The 18,054-nt window shown below is 39.4% G+C and overlaps 1 protein-coding gene across 1 annotated transcript in view; it reads left to right on the top strand.

Annotated features, from left to right (window-relative positions):
- Positions 1-18,054, top strand: part of FOXO3 (forkhead box O3) — a 168,474-nt gene that overhangs the window by 113,814 nt on the left and 36,606 nt on the right. Inside the window, exon 2 of the mRNA XM_075340066.1 lies at positions 3,655-5,072. Within this exon, the coding sequence (XP_075196181.1) occupies positions 3,655-5,043 (1,389 nt within the window). The 3' untranslated portion in view covers positions 5,044-5,072. The remainder of the gene's footprint in view (positions 1-3,654; positions 5,073-18,054) is intronic.

Raw genomic sequence — 18,054 nt, 5'->3', positions numbered from 1 at the left:
ACACCAAAAGTTGCAGAATTAATGATAACATTTTTTTTCAACATTCCAGTTTTTTGTCCGAATTCTGGCAAATACTGATTGTTGAACCCGCCCCAATGTTGTCTTTTTCTCAGTTCTGCAGACTCAGGCTTTGGAGCTAGAAGTAATCCTAATTCTGCTAAGGTTTTTAAGTTATTATCCCATCTTTTGTGTATTTTTTCTTTTGGTAGATGTGTAAATACTCCTTGTTGTGTTTTTTTTTTTTTTTTATTGTTTCACAAAGTGAACTATTGACATACCAGAGGCCATTACCGGATCTTTTTATATGTGGGCCTCCTACAAAAACTATAAATGGATTGTAGTTTATGCCAGAATTGAATGTGCGACTGTGTAGAATGGAATGTTCTGAAAAGCTCTCCAGCGGGCACAGAGCGCAAACAGCTGTTAAGGTCCTGAAATGCAGACTCCTTACCAGCTCCTTCCTATGTTTACACTACACGCCGGAGCTTAGAGGTCCTGAAAAGCACAGACACATTATTTTCTTTGGTGTGCTCCCTTGTTTCTGCCCCGGTTGTATTTTACCGACACACTACATTCCCACAAGTACAGTGCATTTTAGGAGCAAAACATATATTTATATAATGGCTTCATTACATTGTACCCACCAAACTTTACTCCGCGGCGCTTGAGGATGAAAGGAAAAATGTATGCAGAACGCCAGACTTTTGGTTCACTTGGAAGGAATCTCTATTGTGGTCAGCTTATGTTCCCTGCATCGTAACTGGAAACCATGGACTTAACTGGAAATCATATTCTTATGCCAGTTCTCACAGATGTATCAGTAAAGATGTTCTTTTCACTTGTAGACCATGGATCCTCTTACGATTTGGTCCACCGTGCAAAAACATCTATAAAGATAAAACATTTGTACTGAGTTTCAACCATAAACCAACTTCAGTAGTAGTTTTCCTAATATTAGTTGCTCGTTAGAGGGTACTTTGCCCACTATATACGGCCAACATATTTCTACATTAGCTGTTATTCAGTTAAAACGTTTGTTTCTCGGTAATTTTCAGCCATGGGGGGGGGGGTTACATAGCTGCTCTTGTCAGTTATCATAAAGCTTAACAGCTGTTGACAATGACCACAGTGTAGATCTGGCTCGAACTGTCAAGCCGTAAAATTGCACTGTTGTGCCTCATTGTGCACCCAGTCACAAGGTAAAGACAGGTGAATAGTTTGTTAATTGGCTGCAGCACACACCACACTAGTGGCAAATGAAAAAACTCATTTCATTGTTTTTTTTGCTTTTTTGAATAGATTGGATATAAGCAGAAGGGATTTTGGAAAGACTTTTCCTGATTTCTGTTTCTAGCATCACTTATTAAAAAAAAAAATGTGAAAGAGAAAGTACTAAGTATATAAAGTAATGGACTTAAAGGGGTGGTTCACCCATATTTTTTATTGTCTAGATGGATATTATATTGAGAAACAATGTTTCTCTCATATACCTTATGTTGGCAATAGTGCCTGTGAGAGGCGCTATTGCAGACCGCTGTTCCCCACTCCGTGACCCCCGGCCTCCGCGACCTCGGGGATCCGGTGATGTCACATAAAGTTCCTGACACAGTGGCCGGCCGCAGTGTCCGTGAGTGATGGGCTGTGACGAGCGGTGAAACACCGCCCACAGCCCATCAGCTCCTTCACAGCAGAACGCTGCAAGCAGGAGACACACTGGGCTGTGACAAGCGGTGAAACACCGCCCACAGCTCAGTGAGTCAGGAAGACAGGGGCTGTGACATGTCTGGAACTTGACGTGACGTCACCAGATCCCCAAGGTCACGGAGCCCGGGGGTCACGGAGCGGGAACAGCGGTCCGCAATAGCGCCTCTCACAGGCACTATTGCCAACATAAGGTATTTGAGAGAAACATTGTTTCTCAATATAATATCGATCTAGAAAATAAAAAATATGGGTGAACCACCCTTTTAAAGGGATTCCCAAATTTGGGAGGTTTTCCCCTATTTCATTCATAGGGCATAACTTCCAAAGGCTTGCGGATCTGACTCTTGAGAAATTCACCGATGTTGAGAACCAGGCCTCTAAAGAGCCGCATGTTAAGAACAGTGGTCCATCATGCACTCTGCAGCTCCATTCATTCTTGTAGGAGCACGATCCTCTGCTATTTAATAGCCAGTTTACACAGGTAGACCGTTATTCTGTAGTACACTGAATGATCTGTGGTTGCTCAGTGCGCATAGGCTGCCATTGTTCTCGGCAGCACATGTCCTATTTATACAGGACAATGTGGTGTCAAGAACTATGATTTTGTTTTGGGTTTTCTTTGTGCAGCAAAAAAGACCATTTCATCCTATGAACAGATAAGATAATCAGCAGTTTGTTTATCCTGAAAGATAATCGTGATGATCTTTAAAGGGAACCTGTCACCTTATTTGATGACTAGAACATGTCGCCCGCCACCACCAGACCGGAGAGCAGCGACACCCATTGGACTGGACCGCCTCCTAGGTGAGTATTATAAAAGGGTTTTTTTACGTTATACAGCGCGGTCTGGGCACTTATTTACAGTATTCTGGAATGCTATATATAAGAGCTCAGTGATGGACGCCACAGTTTATAGTTGCCAAATCTGGTGACAGGTTCCTTTTAAGTGTAAATGCCCCCTTACTCATGTTCTTGTAGCCTTGGTTACTAGATGTGCAATTGATTTTTAATAAAGGGCTATTTTAATGTTCAAATATTTGGTGAATGTTGTGTTGTTGCCCTGTTATTTATTATTTTAATTGACTTTTAACTCACAAGAGCTCTAACATTAGTGTTGAGCGGACCCGGATCCGCAAAATCCGGATCCGCACGGTTTCAGAGCCCGATCAGAGTCCGACCACTACCCGGGATTCGGGGTGCACGATCCGGATCCGTTTATTTTTTTTTTTTTTTATAATTATTATTTTTTTTTTTCCTCTCTCTCGATCTGGATCTGGATCCAGGATCCGGATCCCCATTGATTTACATGGCCGCGGATTCCGGATCGGATCCGGACTTCAGCGACAACCCGATCCGGATCCGCCGGACCCGGATTATGGCCAATCCGCTCAACTCTATCTAAAATGTTTCAGATTAGGCATATGCTTAAAGGTTGGACTTTGGAATGAGAATATTTCAGAGCTCTGATTGCGGTCTATTGTGTTCAGATAATAAAAGAACATCTTTTTGGTGTATACTGCTACTTAGCTATCAGCTCCTTTAGGTAGAAAAGACATGATAATAATAGATTTACTGATTTATGCACTTGTGTTTTCTTTATAATAGATTGTTGTACAACAGTTGGTATCACTCAGATCCTTGTTTATACAGCAGATGATATAAAAGTGCAAGAAATGTCCTTAGTCTTGGTGACTTTAGAAATGTTCTGCTATAATGCACTGAGGGTGATGGACTAAGACAGTGATTATTAAATGAAAGAATAATGATTACATAGTACAGTCACCTATCAAAGATAGTGGAGGAGATTATCACAAATACTTTTACCCAGGGGGAACCATGAGCATAAAGAAAATAGGATCTGCAATTTGTGGAGGATATTAGAAGCTATTTATGTATTCACGTGCATTATCTCTATCTATCTAACTTGTCCTTTCTTCCTTATTTTCCCAGAATTCAATACGGCATAATTTGTCTCTGCATAGCAGATTTATTCGAGTTCAAAACGAGGGCACCGGAAAAAGCTCTTGGTGGATGATCAACCCAGACGGGGGAAAAGGTGGAAAGGCTCCCAGACGGCGTGCTGTGTCTATGGACAACAGTAACAAATACACTAAGAGCCGGGGTAGAGCTGCAAAGAAAAAAGCATCCATGCAGGTGGCCCAGGATGCCACTGAAGACAGCCCTTCACAACTTAAGTGGCCGGGAAGCCCTACATCACGAAGCAGTGATGAGCTGGATGCCTGGACAGATTTCCGCTCTCGTACAAACTCTAATGCCAGCACGATAAGTGGTCGTTTATCGCCAATCCCAGCTACCACTGAACTAGATGATGTTCAAGATGATGACTCTCCTATATCCCCCATGTTGTATAGTCCTGGCAGTATGTCTCCATCCTTAAGTAAACCATCCACAGTGGAGTTGCCAAGGATAACGGATATGGCTGGAACCATGAACCTAAATGATGGTTTAACAGATAACCTTATGGATGATTTGCTGGATGATATTTCTCTTACTTCTTCTCAGCAGTCATCTCCTGGTGTGGGCATGCAGAGAAGTTCCAGCTTTACCTATGGCACTAAGGGCTCGAGCCTCAGCTCTCCATCCAGTAGCTTCAATAACACAAGTAGCTTCAATTTTCCCTTGACCTCTCTTCGACAGTCCCCAATGCAAACCATACAAGAGAACAAACAAGCGACCTTCTCCTCCATAAATCATTACAGTAATCAGTCTCTACAGGACCTTCTTACCACTGACTCACTTAGCCATAGTGATGTATTAATGACTCAATCTGACCCACTTATGTCCCAGGCCAGTACTGCAGTCGCTGCTCAGAACTCCCGTAGAAATATAATTTTGAGGAATGACCCAATGATGTCTTTTGCCGCCCCGTCCAACCAAGGTGGAGGTCTGGTTAATCAAAATTTGCTACACCACCAGCAGCAGTCCCATAGTTCATTTCTTGGTGGCAGCCGTGCCTTCTCAAACAGCATAAATAACATTGGTTTAAATGACAGCAACAACTTGGACTCATCCAAACACCAGCAGCAGTCCTCCGTCAGTCAGTCTATGCAAGCCCTATCAGACACGCTCTCAGGGTCCTTGTACTCCACAGGCATGAACCTTCCAGTGCATGAAAAGTTCCCAACTGATTTGGACCTGGAAATTTTCAATGGGAGCTTGGAGTGCGATATGGAAACTATCATTCGAAATGAACTCATGGATGCGGACGGGTTGGATTTTAACTTTGACTCCCTCATCTCTGCACAGAATGTCAGCCTAACTGTGGGAAACTTCACAGGTGCTAAGCAGACATCATCACAAAGTTGGGTACCAGGTTGATGAAAGTGATTGAAGAGTGACCTTGCCAGGTCAGTGATATCTATAAAGCTGGTTTTACAAATAAATGGCTATAGCTTTCAGATAATCAAATATTATTTTCACCATGAAAGCTTTCAGATGAATTGTGCTGGTAGTTTTATCTAATTGAAAATATAATTTGGATTTGCAAACTTCATCCGATTGTATTGCTTGTTGCCGTCAATCTTTGTAGGTGATTTTGATTAAAGTCTCCTTAACCACTTTCTGCTGCTCAGGTACTCTACTTCCCCCCACTGTCTGTCCAAAATATACACACACTGTTACTTATCTTCATTTGTCACCGCTCACAACATTTCTTTAATTAAGAGTGAAATGGATGGGTAGGTCACTGCTCTTGACAAGGTCAACACACCATTCTGCTGCAGCTGCTATTGGAGCTCAGTGCATCCTACTAATGATAAATTGACCAAAACCGCTTTTACGCATGTTACCAGAAAAAGAAAAGAAAAAAAATCTCATAGCCTGAGTGGTTTCTTTCATGTAAATTCAATTTGCATGTTTCTTTGTATATCTATTTTCTGAAGAACAGTCTGGTGCTACAATCTTGAAAGGGTTTTTACAGATTTCTCAAAATTCGGAATTGCAAATTTCGTTAGTTATAAAATATTTTTTTACTCCCATATTGTTGAACAACTAAGCATACATGTGAGTCAGCACTGGGGTGGTGACCATCTTGACTATCCCTAACCTTTACATCTGTATAATAATAATAAAAGGTCAAAGTAGGAGCCTGCACCAATCACTTTACAACCATTGATGATGATGAGGAGGATGATGATGATGAGGATGATGGGTGATGTGACTAACATTGAATACGTCACTAAAATGGGTCATGTTAAGAGGTGGATTATGTTTGGTAGTAAGTAGTTGATGTGTTTTAGAAAGCAGGTAAAACAGGCAAGTATAAGTATCTCAACCATTGTATTGGCTAGATTATCCAGTTAGGGGATCTCTAGAATATCTTGCCTTGTGAGTTGTTCCCAGTATGAACTGATTAATACCGTGTTTTTCCAAAAATAAGACACGGTCATATATTTGTTTTGCCCCCCAAAAAAGCAGTAGGGCTTATTTTTGGAGGAGGTCTTATTCTTGGAGAAACACGGTTGGGGGGTAAGTTTACCCCCCAGAAAAGCAGGACCCCCCCCCTCACTTCCCAGGATACTCATACTTACTAGACCCGGACGTCTGTGTGGCTCCCAGGTCCTCCTGTGACCTCCGATGGGTGCTGCACGCCATCCTCCCCTGCTTCTGGCTGACACACACACACACACACACACAAACAATCGTGCGATTTGTGCACTAAATTTGATTAAAAATAACTAGGTCATGATACAGTAATGTCATTCAGTTACTATCGTCTTAGAAAATGTGTACATTTAATGCATACTTATTGGCCAGTTTGGGTAACAGTTTATGTATATGCTATGGCTGCCAATGCTGGATACCAAGGCTGAAGAGTACTGCACAAGAAGGCCTCCTGCACACAGCTCTCATGGGACCTTTCTGTACTCCTTTGTGTATCTTATCTCATATATGTTATCTGTAAACACAAAAGCACAGAGACTTGTCTGCTATTGATTCCACTGTCTGATCAAACTCACCAAGTCTGCGGTCCTTGAAAAAAAATAACACTTGAATGTCATCCATGTGCTATTCAGTTTTCAAGAAATGATTGATAAGAGAACCTTGAGAAACCTCCATGGTGTTTTGGTTTTTTTGTTCTTTTTATCCGAGAAAAACTGATGAAATTCTGACCAAAATCTGATGGTAAAAACTGACACACTGATGAAAATCAGATCAGAAACATTGACTAAACTCTTTTTTTTTTTTTGCCTACTAGAACAATAACTGTCAGCCGAATGAGCCTTAAAAGCTGACTTCTGCCCACCCACTAGTGCCAGGTTGATTGAGAATTATCATTAATATGATAATTTTGCGCCCCTACAACATTAACCGTTGGCTGGACAATTCCGAAAGTTCTACTGACTGATGATTTAATGGCCAGTGTGAATGATCTAAGAAGACATTGAACAAGCATTTTGCTCATTGTTCGGCTGATCAGTGCATGATTACACGAGCCTAGGATCAGGAACATGCATTCTCTTGAACACACACATCCTATCTATCTATCATTCATTATTAGTTTGTGTAAATGGGCTTTACTCTTTATAAATACTAGTGCATCTCAATAAATTAGAATATTATCAAAAAGTTAATTTATTTTAGTAATTCAATACAAAAAAGGATATATTATATAGAACCACTAAACACAGAGTGATCTATTTCAAGTGTTTATTTCTGTTAATGTTAATGACTTTTGGGTTTTCATAATCATCATCTCATAAAATTAGAATAATTGCCACAAAACACCTACAAATGCTTCCTAAGTGTTTAAAATGGTTCCTTCGTCTGGTTCAGTAGGCTATACAATCATGGGGAAAACTACTGACTTGACAGATGTCCAGAAGGCAGTCACTACGTAGAGAGGACTGTGGAAAAACCAAGCGCAAATAGGGTTTTACCCCAATATGTACGGGGTAAGGAGGGGGGAGTAAGAATACTCACCGAATGTAGTTGTGAGAGTCACAACTACTATGAACGCATGTGATGTGGATCCCAGGCAGCAGCCACCAGCAGACAGCAGATCACAGAGAGTAAAGGAGAGAGGTGTTCAATTGCTGCGCCAAAGAGATCACTCCAGCAGATGTTCAGATTAATGCCACTTTATTAATCATATAGGTCAACGCGTTTCCGGAGCATCTGCCCCCTTCATCAGGACCATCAAGAACAAGAAACATCAAATCTGTCCCAGTCGGACAGAGACATACATTATATAGTATATATGACGTCATCAAAGCAAAAAAACAGGCGGGAAGCACAGCCACGCTGTCAAAACGTGACGTACTTCAGCTAGCCTACGCAATTAAAAAAAAGAAATAACATGTGTCGCCCATCAGAAGGCAGTACCAATGTGATAACACCACCACCATCTGAACCAATTGAAATTGAGAAAAATATACAGATAGGTGAAAACTTAAGCAAAATATAATAGTGAACACACCATTCACTAAGTGTGCAATTTGAGATTTAGTGTGCAAAAGCCGTATATATCACAATTTTAACGCATCCAAACTCGAAGTGGAGAGGTACACGAACTCTGGAAGCACTCAGTCTGCAGATCCCATTAGGACAGGGATATACGACTGAGCTCATGCTGCCACCCGAGCGTGTGTATTCCTCCCATTGAAAAAATGTATCTCACGTAACAAGTAAAGTGTATTTGTGAATGGATATGCAGGAGCATGAAACCCGCTACAGATCAGCAAACCAAGCAGGGTTCACGGAAGGACAGAAGCGTGGGAAAAAATCAAAGGACGCATGCGTCAGTGATATGGAGCCAGATCTAGGGTTCACTGGAGGACAAGAGCGTGGGAAAAAACTAGGTGCGCATGCGTTAGAGTGAAAATGAAGAGAACCTTTTCACCCATCATGAGAAACTAAGCAACCCATTGAACAAGTGTAAAAGGGTATCCGAAAATCCTTAGAGGGAGTGTATATATCTCAATCTGAGCCAATAAAGTGCAAAGGGAAAAAATGTGGACCCCCGGGGATACCACAAACTCCTGTGCAGTAATGATTTATAGTGAAATCAAGGAATAGAGCAAACAGACAATCACCAATAAAGATATAAAAATATAAAAATATAAGGGAGCCCATGAATCTTTAGAACATCCTCACTACTAAAACAGAATATCCCGACAATCAGAACGATATGTCGAAGTAAAATCCACATGCAGAAAAATATATATATATACATATACACATAGAAATATAATTATATATTACCTCCAACACAAACATATTAAAAACACATGATATGTCCATGATAAAACCAGGTCCATGTGACGGTATGATCTCATAATATAAAACGCATAAGTATGATTTAAAATCATCATAGGAGTGACATCACATCATATCAAAAATTAAAAAATTAATATATTTAATAATATTATAAAAAATTTATATATATAATAAAACTGACAATTAAAATGACTAAAATAAATTACTGATCACTCTAGTAAGTATTAATGAAATAAGTCAGTAACCTCATTCAGGCCCTGAGGCTTTAAAGTATTCAACTTATATATCCAATATGTTTCTTTTTTGTTTAGGGTATCCATCCTATTAGGAACAAATGGGGGTATTTGTTCGATTGGGGTCACTTTTAGTTTAATCTTCTTCTCATGACATACAGTGGTGTGCCGAGACAATCCATGCAGTAAGAATCCCACCTTAATATTGTGTCTATGGGAATTAATTCTTTTATGTAGGGCTTGAATAGTCCTCCCTATGTATCGTTTGCTGCAGTCACACTCAATTAAATAAATTACATAGTCAGATTGACACGTAAGGTGTCCCTGTATTAAAAATTCCCCACTGTCAGGGAGAGAGCCAAAACTGACTCTTCCATGTTGAATGGACCTGCAACAGAGACAATTCTTAGTCAGACACTTGTATGATCCCATGGGTTTGTCCGTCCCCATAATACAAGGTGGATTCCTAAGTCTACTCGGGGCCAAATGGTTTTTCAGGTTGGCTGCTCTACGGAAAGTGACACCAGGAAGATCAGGTAACACCCCTTTAAGATAGGGGTAATTTTGTAATATGGACCAATGCTTCCTTAAAACCCCTTTGATGGCCTTGATGACCGTCAGGGGATATATATATGTATCCCCTGACGGTCATCAAGAGAGCATATCATGTATCCCCTGACGGTCATCAAGAGAGCATATCATGATAATAGGCATCAGACGCAATATGATGCACTAGATACAAGTGACAGGGGGCTACAGAAAGGTATACACAAAGAGAGTTTCTCCTCCAATTTCCTGACGACTTTTAGTTGTGATGGTGAGGCCATCAAAGGGGTTTTAAGGAAGCATTGGTCCATATTACAAAATGACCCCTATCTTAAAGGGGTGTTACCTGATCTTCCTGGTGTCACTTTCCGTAGAGCAGCCAACCTGAAAAACCATTTGGCCCCGAGTAGACTTAGGAATCCACCTTGTATTATGGGGACGGACAAACCCATGGGATCATACAAGTGTCTGACTAAGAATTGTCTCTGTTGCAGGTCCATTCAACATGGAAGAGTCAGTTTTGGCTCTCTCCCTGACAGTGGGGAATTTTTAATACAGGGACACCTTACGTGTCAATCTGACTATGTAATTTATTTAATTGAGTGTGACTGCAGCAAACGATACATAGGGAGGACTATTCAAGCCCTACATAAAAGAATTAATTCCCATAGACACAATATTAAGGTGGGATTCTTACTGCATGGATTGTCTCGGCACACCACTGTATGTCATGAGAAGAAGATTAAACTAAAAGTGACCCCAATCGAACAAATACCCCCATTTGTTCCTAATAGGATGGATACCCTAAACAAAAAAGAAACATATTGGATATATAAGTTGAATACTTTAAAGCCTCAGGGCCTGAATGAGGTTACTGACTTATTTCATTAATACTTACTAGAGTGATCAGTAATTTATTTTAGTCATTTTAATTGTCAGTTTTATTATATATATACATTTTTTATAATATTATTAAATATATTAATTTTTTAATTTTTTATATGATGTGATGTCACTCCTATGATGATTTTAAATCATACTTATGCGTTTTATATTATGAGATCATACCGTCACATGGACCTGGTTTTATCATGGACATATCATGTGTTTTTAATATGTTTGTGTTGGAGGTAATATATAATTATATTTCTATGTGTATATGTATATATATATATTTTTCTGCATGTGGATTTTACTTCGACATATCGTTCTGATTGTCGGGATATTCTGTTTTAGTAGTGAGGATGTTCTAAAGATTCATGGGCTCCCTTATATTTTTATATTTTTATATCTTTATTGGTGATTGTCTGTTTGCTCTATTCCTTGATTTCACTATAAATCATTACTGCACAGGAGTTTGTGGTATCCCCGGGGGTCCACATTTTTTCCCTTTGCACTTTATTGGCTCAGATTGAGATATATACACTCCCTCTAAGGATTTTCGGATACCCTTTTACACTTGTTCAATGGGTTGCTTAGTTTCTCATGATGGGTGAAAAGGTTCTCTTCATTTTCACTCTAACGCATGCGCACCTAGTTTTTTCCCACGCTCTTGTCCTCCAGTGAACCCTAGATCTGGCTCCATATCACTGACGCATGCGTCCTTTGATTTTTTCCCACGCTTCTGTCCTTCCGTGAACCCTGCTTGGTTTGCTGATCTGTAGCGGGTTTCATGCTCCTGCATATCCATTCACAAATACACTTTACTTGTTACGTGAGATACATTTTTTCAATGGGAGGAATACACACGCTCGGGTGGCAGCATGAGCTCAGTCGTATATCCCTGTCCTAATGGGATCTGCAGACTGAGTGCTTCCAGAGTTCGTGTACCTCTCCACTTCGAGTTTGGATACGTTAAAATTGTGATATATACGGCTTTTGCACACTAAATCTCAAATTGCACACTTAGTGAATGGTGTGTTCACTATTATATTTTGCTTAAGTTTTCACCTATCTGTATATTTTTCTCAATTTCAATTGGTTCAGATGGTGGTGGTGTTATCACATTGGTACTGCCTTCTGATGGGCGACACATGTTAGTTCTTTTTTTTAATTGCGTAGGCTAGCTGAAGTACGTCACGTTTTGACAGCGTGGCTGTGCTTCCCGCCTGTTTTTTTGCTTTGATGACGTCATATATACTATATAATGTATGTCTCTGTCCGACTGGGACAGATTTGATGTTTCTTGTTCTTGATGGTCCTGATGAAGGGGGCAGATGCTCCGGAAACGCGTTGACCTATATGATTAATAAAGTGGCATTAATCTGAACATCTGCTGGAGTGATCTCTTTGGCGCAGCAATTGAACACCTCTCTCCTTTACTCTCTGTGATCAGAAGGCAGTCACTGACACACTTCACAAGGAGGGTAAGCCACAAAAGGTCATTGCTAGAGAAGCTGGCTGTTCACAGAGTGCTGTATCCAAGCATATAATGGAAAGGTGAGTGGAAAGAAAAAATGTGGTAGAAAAAGGTGCACAAGCAACCGAGAACCTCAGCCTTGATAGAATTGTTAAGAAAAAGGTCATTCAAAAATTTGGTGGAGATTCACAACGAGTGCACTGCTGCTGGAGTCAGTGCTTCTTGTGTCAAGCCACTCATGACCAATAGACAATGCCAGAAGCATCTTACCTGGGCCAAGGAGAAAAAGAACTGGACTGTTGCTTAATGGTCCAAGGTGTTGTTTTCAGGTGTGAGTAAATTTTGCATTTCATTTGGAAATCAAGGTCCCAGAGTCTGGAAGAAGAGTAGAGGCCACAATCCAAACTGCTTGAGCTCTAGTGTGAAGTTTCCACTATCTGTCATAGTTTGGGGAGCCATGTCATCTGCTAGTGTACGTCCACTGTGTTTTATCAAGACCAAAGTCAGTGCAGCCGCCTACCAGGAAATTTTAGAGCACTTTCTGCTTTCCTCTGCCGACAAGCTTTTTGGAGATGGAGATTTCATTTTCCAGCAGGACTTAGCAGCTGTCCACACTGCCAAAAGTACTAGTACCTGGTTTAATAACCACAGTATCACTGTGCTTGATTGGCCAGCAAACTCACCTGACCTAAACCCCATAGAGAAACCATGGGGGTATTGTCAAAGGAAGATGAGACAAGAGACCCAATAATGCAGACAAGTAGAAGGCTGCTATTAAAGCAACCTGGGCTTCCACAACACCTCAGCAGTGCCACAGGCTGATTGCCTCCATGCCACGCTGCAAAATGGAGCCCCAACCAAGTATTGAGTGCATTTACTGTACAGACTTTTCAGTAGGCGCCAACATTTCTGAGTTTAAAATATTTTTTTCAGTTGGTCTTATAAAATATTCTAATTTTCTGAGATAATGACTCCTGGGTTTCATTGGCTGTAAGCCATAATCATCAACAATAATAGAAATAAACACTTGAAATAGATCACTCTGTGTGTAATGACTCTATATAATATGAGTTTCCCTTTTTGTATTGAATTACTGAAATAAACAAACTTTTTGATGATATTCTAATTTATTGAGATGCACTTGTATGTCTTAGAGCAGTTAGACTGTGGCATGCTTTACCAGAACCAGGGCTGTGGAGTCGGAGTCGTGGAGTCGGAGTCGGAGCTCATTTTGGTGGAGTCGGAGTCGGTATAAAATGCACCGACTCCGACTCCTAAAATATATAATAAATTGGGGACAGGAGTGCAATGCAGAATGCGCTGAATATTTTACTAAATAACAACATTTAGTATAATGCTTATATTTAAGTGAAAAATTTATTGTAGTACAATGTGAACATCAGACATTTAATTGTTTTTATGATACAATAATCAAGATATTTGGATAGAACATAAAATATTTATTGGAATACAACTTTAGAACACAAAAAAACTAATAAATTGTAAATATGTAATATATATAATATATATATATATACAGTGTATATACACACACACAAGATATATATGTAATCTACTGTATATTACATAGTGTATTACATATTTACAATTTATTACAGTTTTTTGTGTTCTAAAGTTGTATTCCAATAAATATATTTTATGTTCTATCCAAATATCTTGATTATTGTATCATAAAAATTATTAAATGTCTGATGTTCACATACACATATTCATGTACTACAATAAATTTTTCACCTAACTATAAGCAATATATGTAGGAGTCGGAGTCGGAGCCGGAGTCGGAGTCGGAGCCGGAGTCGGAGTCGGTGCAAGAGAATTTGAGGAGTCGGAGTCGAAGGTTTGGCTTACCGACTCCACAGCCCTGACCAGAACTGTAGAACCCTTTCTGATTTGAGCTACTGGAATCGCCTTTGCTCCACATGTAATAAATCCCCTGGGGCCTTTGTAAGGTCTTTTGAATTAATAAATCATTTGCCAGTCCTTTTTTATTAACCCCATATAAATGAGATCTCTTCCGAGACGTCTTATTTTCTAAGCTAAACAAGCCCAATTTTTAAAACCCTCATCGTAGGAGAGGCCTTCCATCCCATGTAATGATCTAGCTGACTCTAGCTTTCCAATATCTTTTTAAAATGGGGAGTCAAAAAATGGACTCCATTTTTTTTATGGTTGCTGCAATCTTTAAATATAAAAATAGCAAATGACACGGTATGTTCAAAACGTTTTATTGAGTACTTAAAGACATGAGTGGGTCAACAGGTTTTTTGGTAAATTTCATAAGCTAACCACAAGCATCAGTCAGTTAAAGCTACTTAACAATTATCTTTCTTTATTCTACTATTGCTTCACTGAGCTGAATGGCAAACCTAAATGCCCCTATACGCATTAGATAGTTGGCGGCCAACTATCATTCCGCCAGCAGATATCTCTCCCGACTACCCAATACTCAAGAATGCTCAGCTTGGCAGGTTCGGCCTACATTAGCCTAATGTGTATGGAGGTCTTTAGCCAGTGTGTCCATAATGTGTATCTATGTTTTTTTTAACAGTTGAATTGTATACATTTTAGCCTTTAGTCTAGGCTGGTCACAAGAAATCCTTTTTTTTTCATTCCCTGATGGGGAAAAGCCAAAAGTTACTTTGTAGCCCTAGCCCTTAGCTGTTTTTATGTGGTTGGTCAGAGCAGTAGGTTGGAGACCTATGACCACATATAGTTATGTACTATATATAATATATATATATATATATATATATATAGATATATATATATATATATATATATATATATATATATATATATCTATATATATATATCTATATATATATATATATATATTAGACCCATCGGCCACATATTCTTCAATTCTTCAGGAGATAACCAACATGTAGGTCTGTGCTTTTTGTGGGTACATGACAATATTGGTTAACTTTCCAATCATGTCTATCAGCAGCACACGAGGGATTTTCTGATGGTCTATTCTTAAGGTAGTCCACCATGAAGATCAGTGAGGGACAAATTCCTGGTAATGCTCAGTTCACTTCCGGTCTCGGGCATAATTGTTTTTTTAGTTTAGTATATTCCTAACATCCCCTTTAAATATCATTATGTATTATGACTATAAAGTGTTAGTCATATGAAAAAGTTTGGGCACCTCTATTAATGTTAACTTTTTTTCTTTATAACAATTTGGGTTTTTGCAACAGCTATTTCAGTTTCATATATCTAATAACCGATGGACTCAGTAATATTTCTGGATTGAAATGAGGTTTATTGTACTAACAGAAAATGTGCAATCCGCATTTACACAAAATTTGACCGGTGCAAAAGTATGGGCACCTCAACATAAAAGTGACATTAATATTTTGTAGATCCTCCTTTTGCAAAAATAACAGCTTCTAGTCGCTTCCTGTAGCTTTTAATGAGTTCCTGGATCCTGGATGAAGGTATATTTGACCATTCTTGTTTACAAAACAATTCCAGTTCATTTAAGTTTGATGGTCGCCGAGCATGGACAGCACACTTCAAATCATCCCACAGATTTTCAATGATGTTCAGGTCTGGGGACTGGGATAGCCATTCCAGAACATTGCAATTGTTCCTCTGCATGAATGCCTGAGTAGATTTGGAGCAGTGTTTTGGATCATTGTTTTGCTGAAATATCCATCCCCTGCGTAACTTCAACTTCGTCACTGATTCTTGCACATTATTGTCAACAATCTGCTGATACTGAGTTGAATCCATGTGACCCTCAACTTTAACAAGATTCCCGGTGCCGGCATGGGCCACACAGCCCCAAAGCATGATGGAACCTCCACCAAATTTTACTGTGGGTAGCAAGTGCTTTTCTTGGAATGCCGTGTTTTTTTGCCTCCATGCATAACGCCTTTTTGTATGACCAAACAACTCCATCTTTGTTTCATCAGTCCAAAGGAACTTCTTCCAAAATGTAACTGGCTTGTCCAAATGTGCTTTTGCATACCTCAGGCGACTCTGTTTGTAGCGTGCTTGCAGAAATGGCTTCTTTCGCATCACTCTCCCATACAGCTTCTCCTTGTGCAAAGTGCGCTGTATTGTTAACCGATGCACAGTGACACCATCTGCAGCAAGATGATGCTGCAGGTCTTTGGAGGTGGTCTGTGGATTGTCCTTGACTGTTCTCACCATTCTTCTCTGCCTTTCAGATATTTTTCTTGGCCTGCCACTTCTGGGCTTAACAAGAACTGTACCTGTGTTCTTCCATTTCCTTACTATGTTCCTCACAGTGGAAACTGACAGTTTAAATCTCTGAGACAACTTTTTGTATCCTTCCCCTGAACAACTATGTTGAATAATCTTTGTTTTCAGATCATTTGAGAGTTCTTTTGAGGAGCCCATGATGCCATTCTTCATAGGAGATTCAAATAGGAGAACAACTTGCAAGTGGCCACCTTAAATACCTTTTCTCATGATTGGATACACCTGCCTATGAAGTTCAAAGCTCAATGAGGTTACAAAACCAATTTAGTGCTTTAGTAAGTCAGTAAAAATTAGTTAGAAGGGTTCAAATCAAGAAATTGATAAGGGTGCCCATACTTTTGCACCTGTCAAATTTTGTTTAAATGCAGATTGCACATTTTCTGTTAGTACAATAAACCTCATTTCAATCCAGAAATATTACTGAGTCCATCAGTTATTAGATATATGAAACTGAAATAGCTGCTGCAAAAACCCAAATTGTTATAAAGAAAAAAGGTTAACATTAATAGGGGTGCCCAAACTTTTTCATATGAATGTATGTTCTTAACATCTGGTTAGGTGAATTGAGAAGCAAACTGGATGTGTGTCCATTGTCTCTCAATAGATAGGATTTGCAGCATTCAGGTCATTAATCCAAATCTGAACTTCATCTGCTTGTCATTGCTATGTTTTAGGCTATGTGCGCACTTTGCGTTTTTACCTACGTTTCAGCTGCGTTTTGAACTGCACCTTTTTAATGCCAAAATGCATGCGTCTTGATTTCCAAGCAAAGTCAATGGGAAATGGGGATTTCTTGTGCGCACTTTGCTGTTCAAAACGCAGCATTTAATTTTTGCATATTTTTGGGCAAGAACTCAGCGTTTAAAGAAACAATATGTCAATTGTTTTTGCCATATGGGCTGCGTTTTGCTAACATTGAAGTCAATGAGAAATTGCAAAAAGCAAGCAACATCAAAAGTCCAGCGTTTTACATGCTTTTTAGCTGCAGAAAACATGCGTTTATGACATCAAAAATAATGGAATAATATGGGGACCACGGGGGACCACTATTCTCCTTAAGGAGACTTTGCAAGCCAGTCTGGCTGCCAGGTAAGGGGACTTATAGCTGCCACACCCCTCTAAGAAATATTCAAATTGTCTCTCCAGTAAAGGAGACAAACTCTAGCACAGCGCCACCTATTGGAAGTAGCGATCCTAAAAGAGTAGAGTTTGTCTCCTTTACTGGAGAGACAATTGGAATAATATGTCCCTTTACACACATAGTCCGACAATTAAATTAATGAAAAATATTAATTTATTGGAATTATAGCGATAAATAGTATAAAACCGTTATAATTATATGAAATATAACTATTTTCGTTATGATTTAAATAATTATATTTGTTTTCATTTTTTTTTCCTTTTTTCATATTGTTTGTATCGTAATACTTTATTTAGTAGTGTCTTTGTATTGAAAACTTATCTGACTTTAAGCAATGGAAAAGCAGGTAAAAAGCACTAAAACGCGGGAAATACGCACGCGTATTTATCGTGTTTTTGTGGTCAATAACAACTTTGGCAAAAAACATTTCTGCCAACTGCAACTACCTCGACGCAAAGTGTGCACATAGCCTTACTTGTGTTGCCCATATTGGCCTTAGTATGTAATTCCCAGAGGATAAACTAATTTCCAGAGGAGTCACATGAACGACGTCCCCGTCGATCATTCTATCCTGC

Source organism: Anomaloglossus baeobatrachus, chromosome 3, assembly GCF_048569485.1.
Source record: "Anomaloglossus baeobatrachus isolate aAnoBae1 chromosome 3, aAnoBae1.hap1, whole genome shotgun sequence".
NCBI lineage: Eukaryota > Metazoa > Chordata > Amphibia > Anura > Aromobatidae > Anomaloglossus > Anomaloglossus baeobatrachus.
This window is presented reverse-complemented; position numbering and strand designations above follow the sequence as displayed.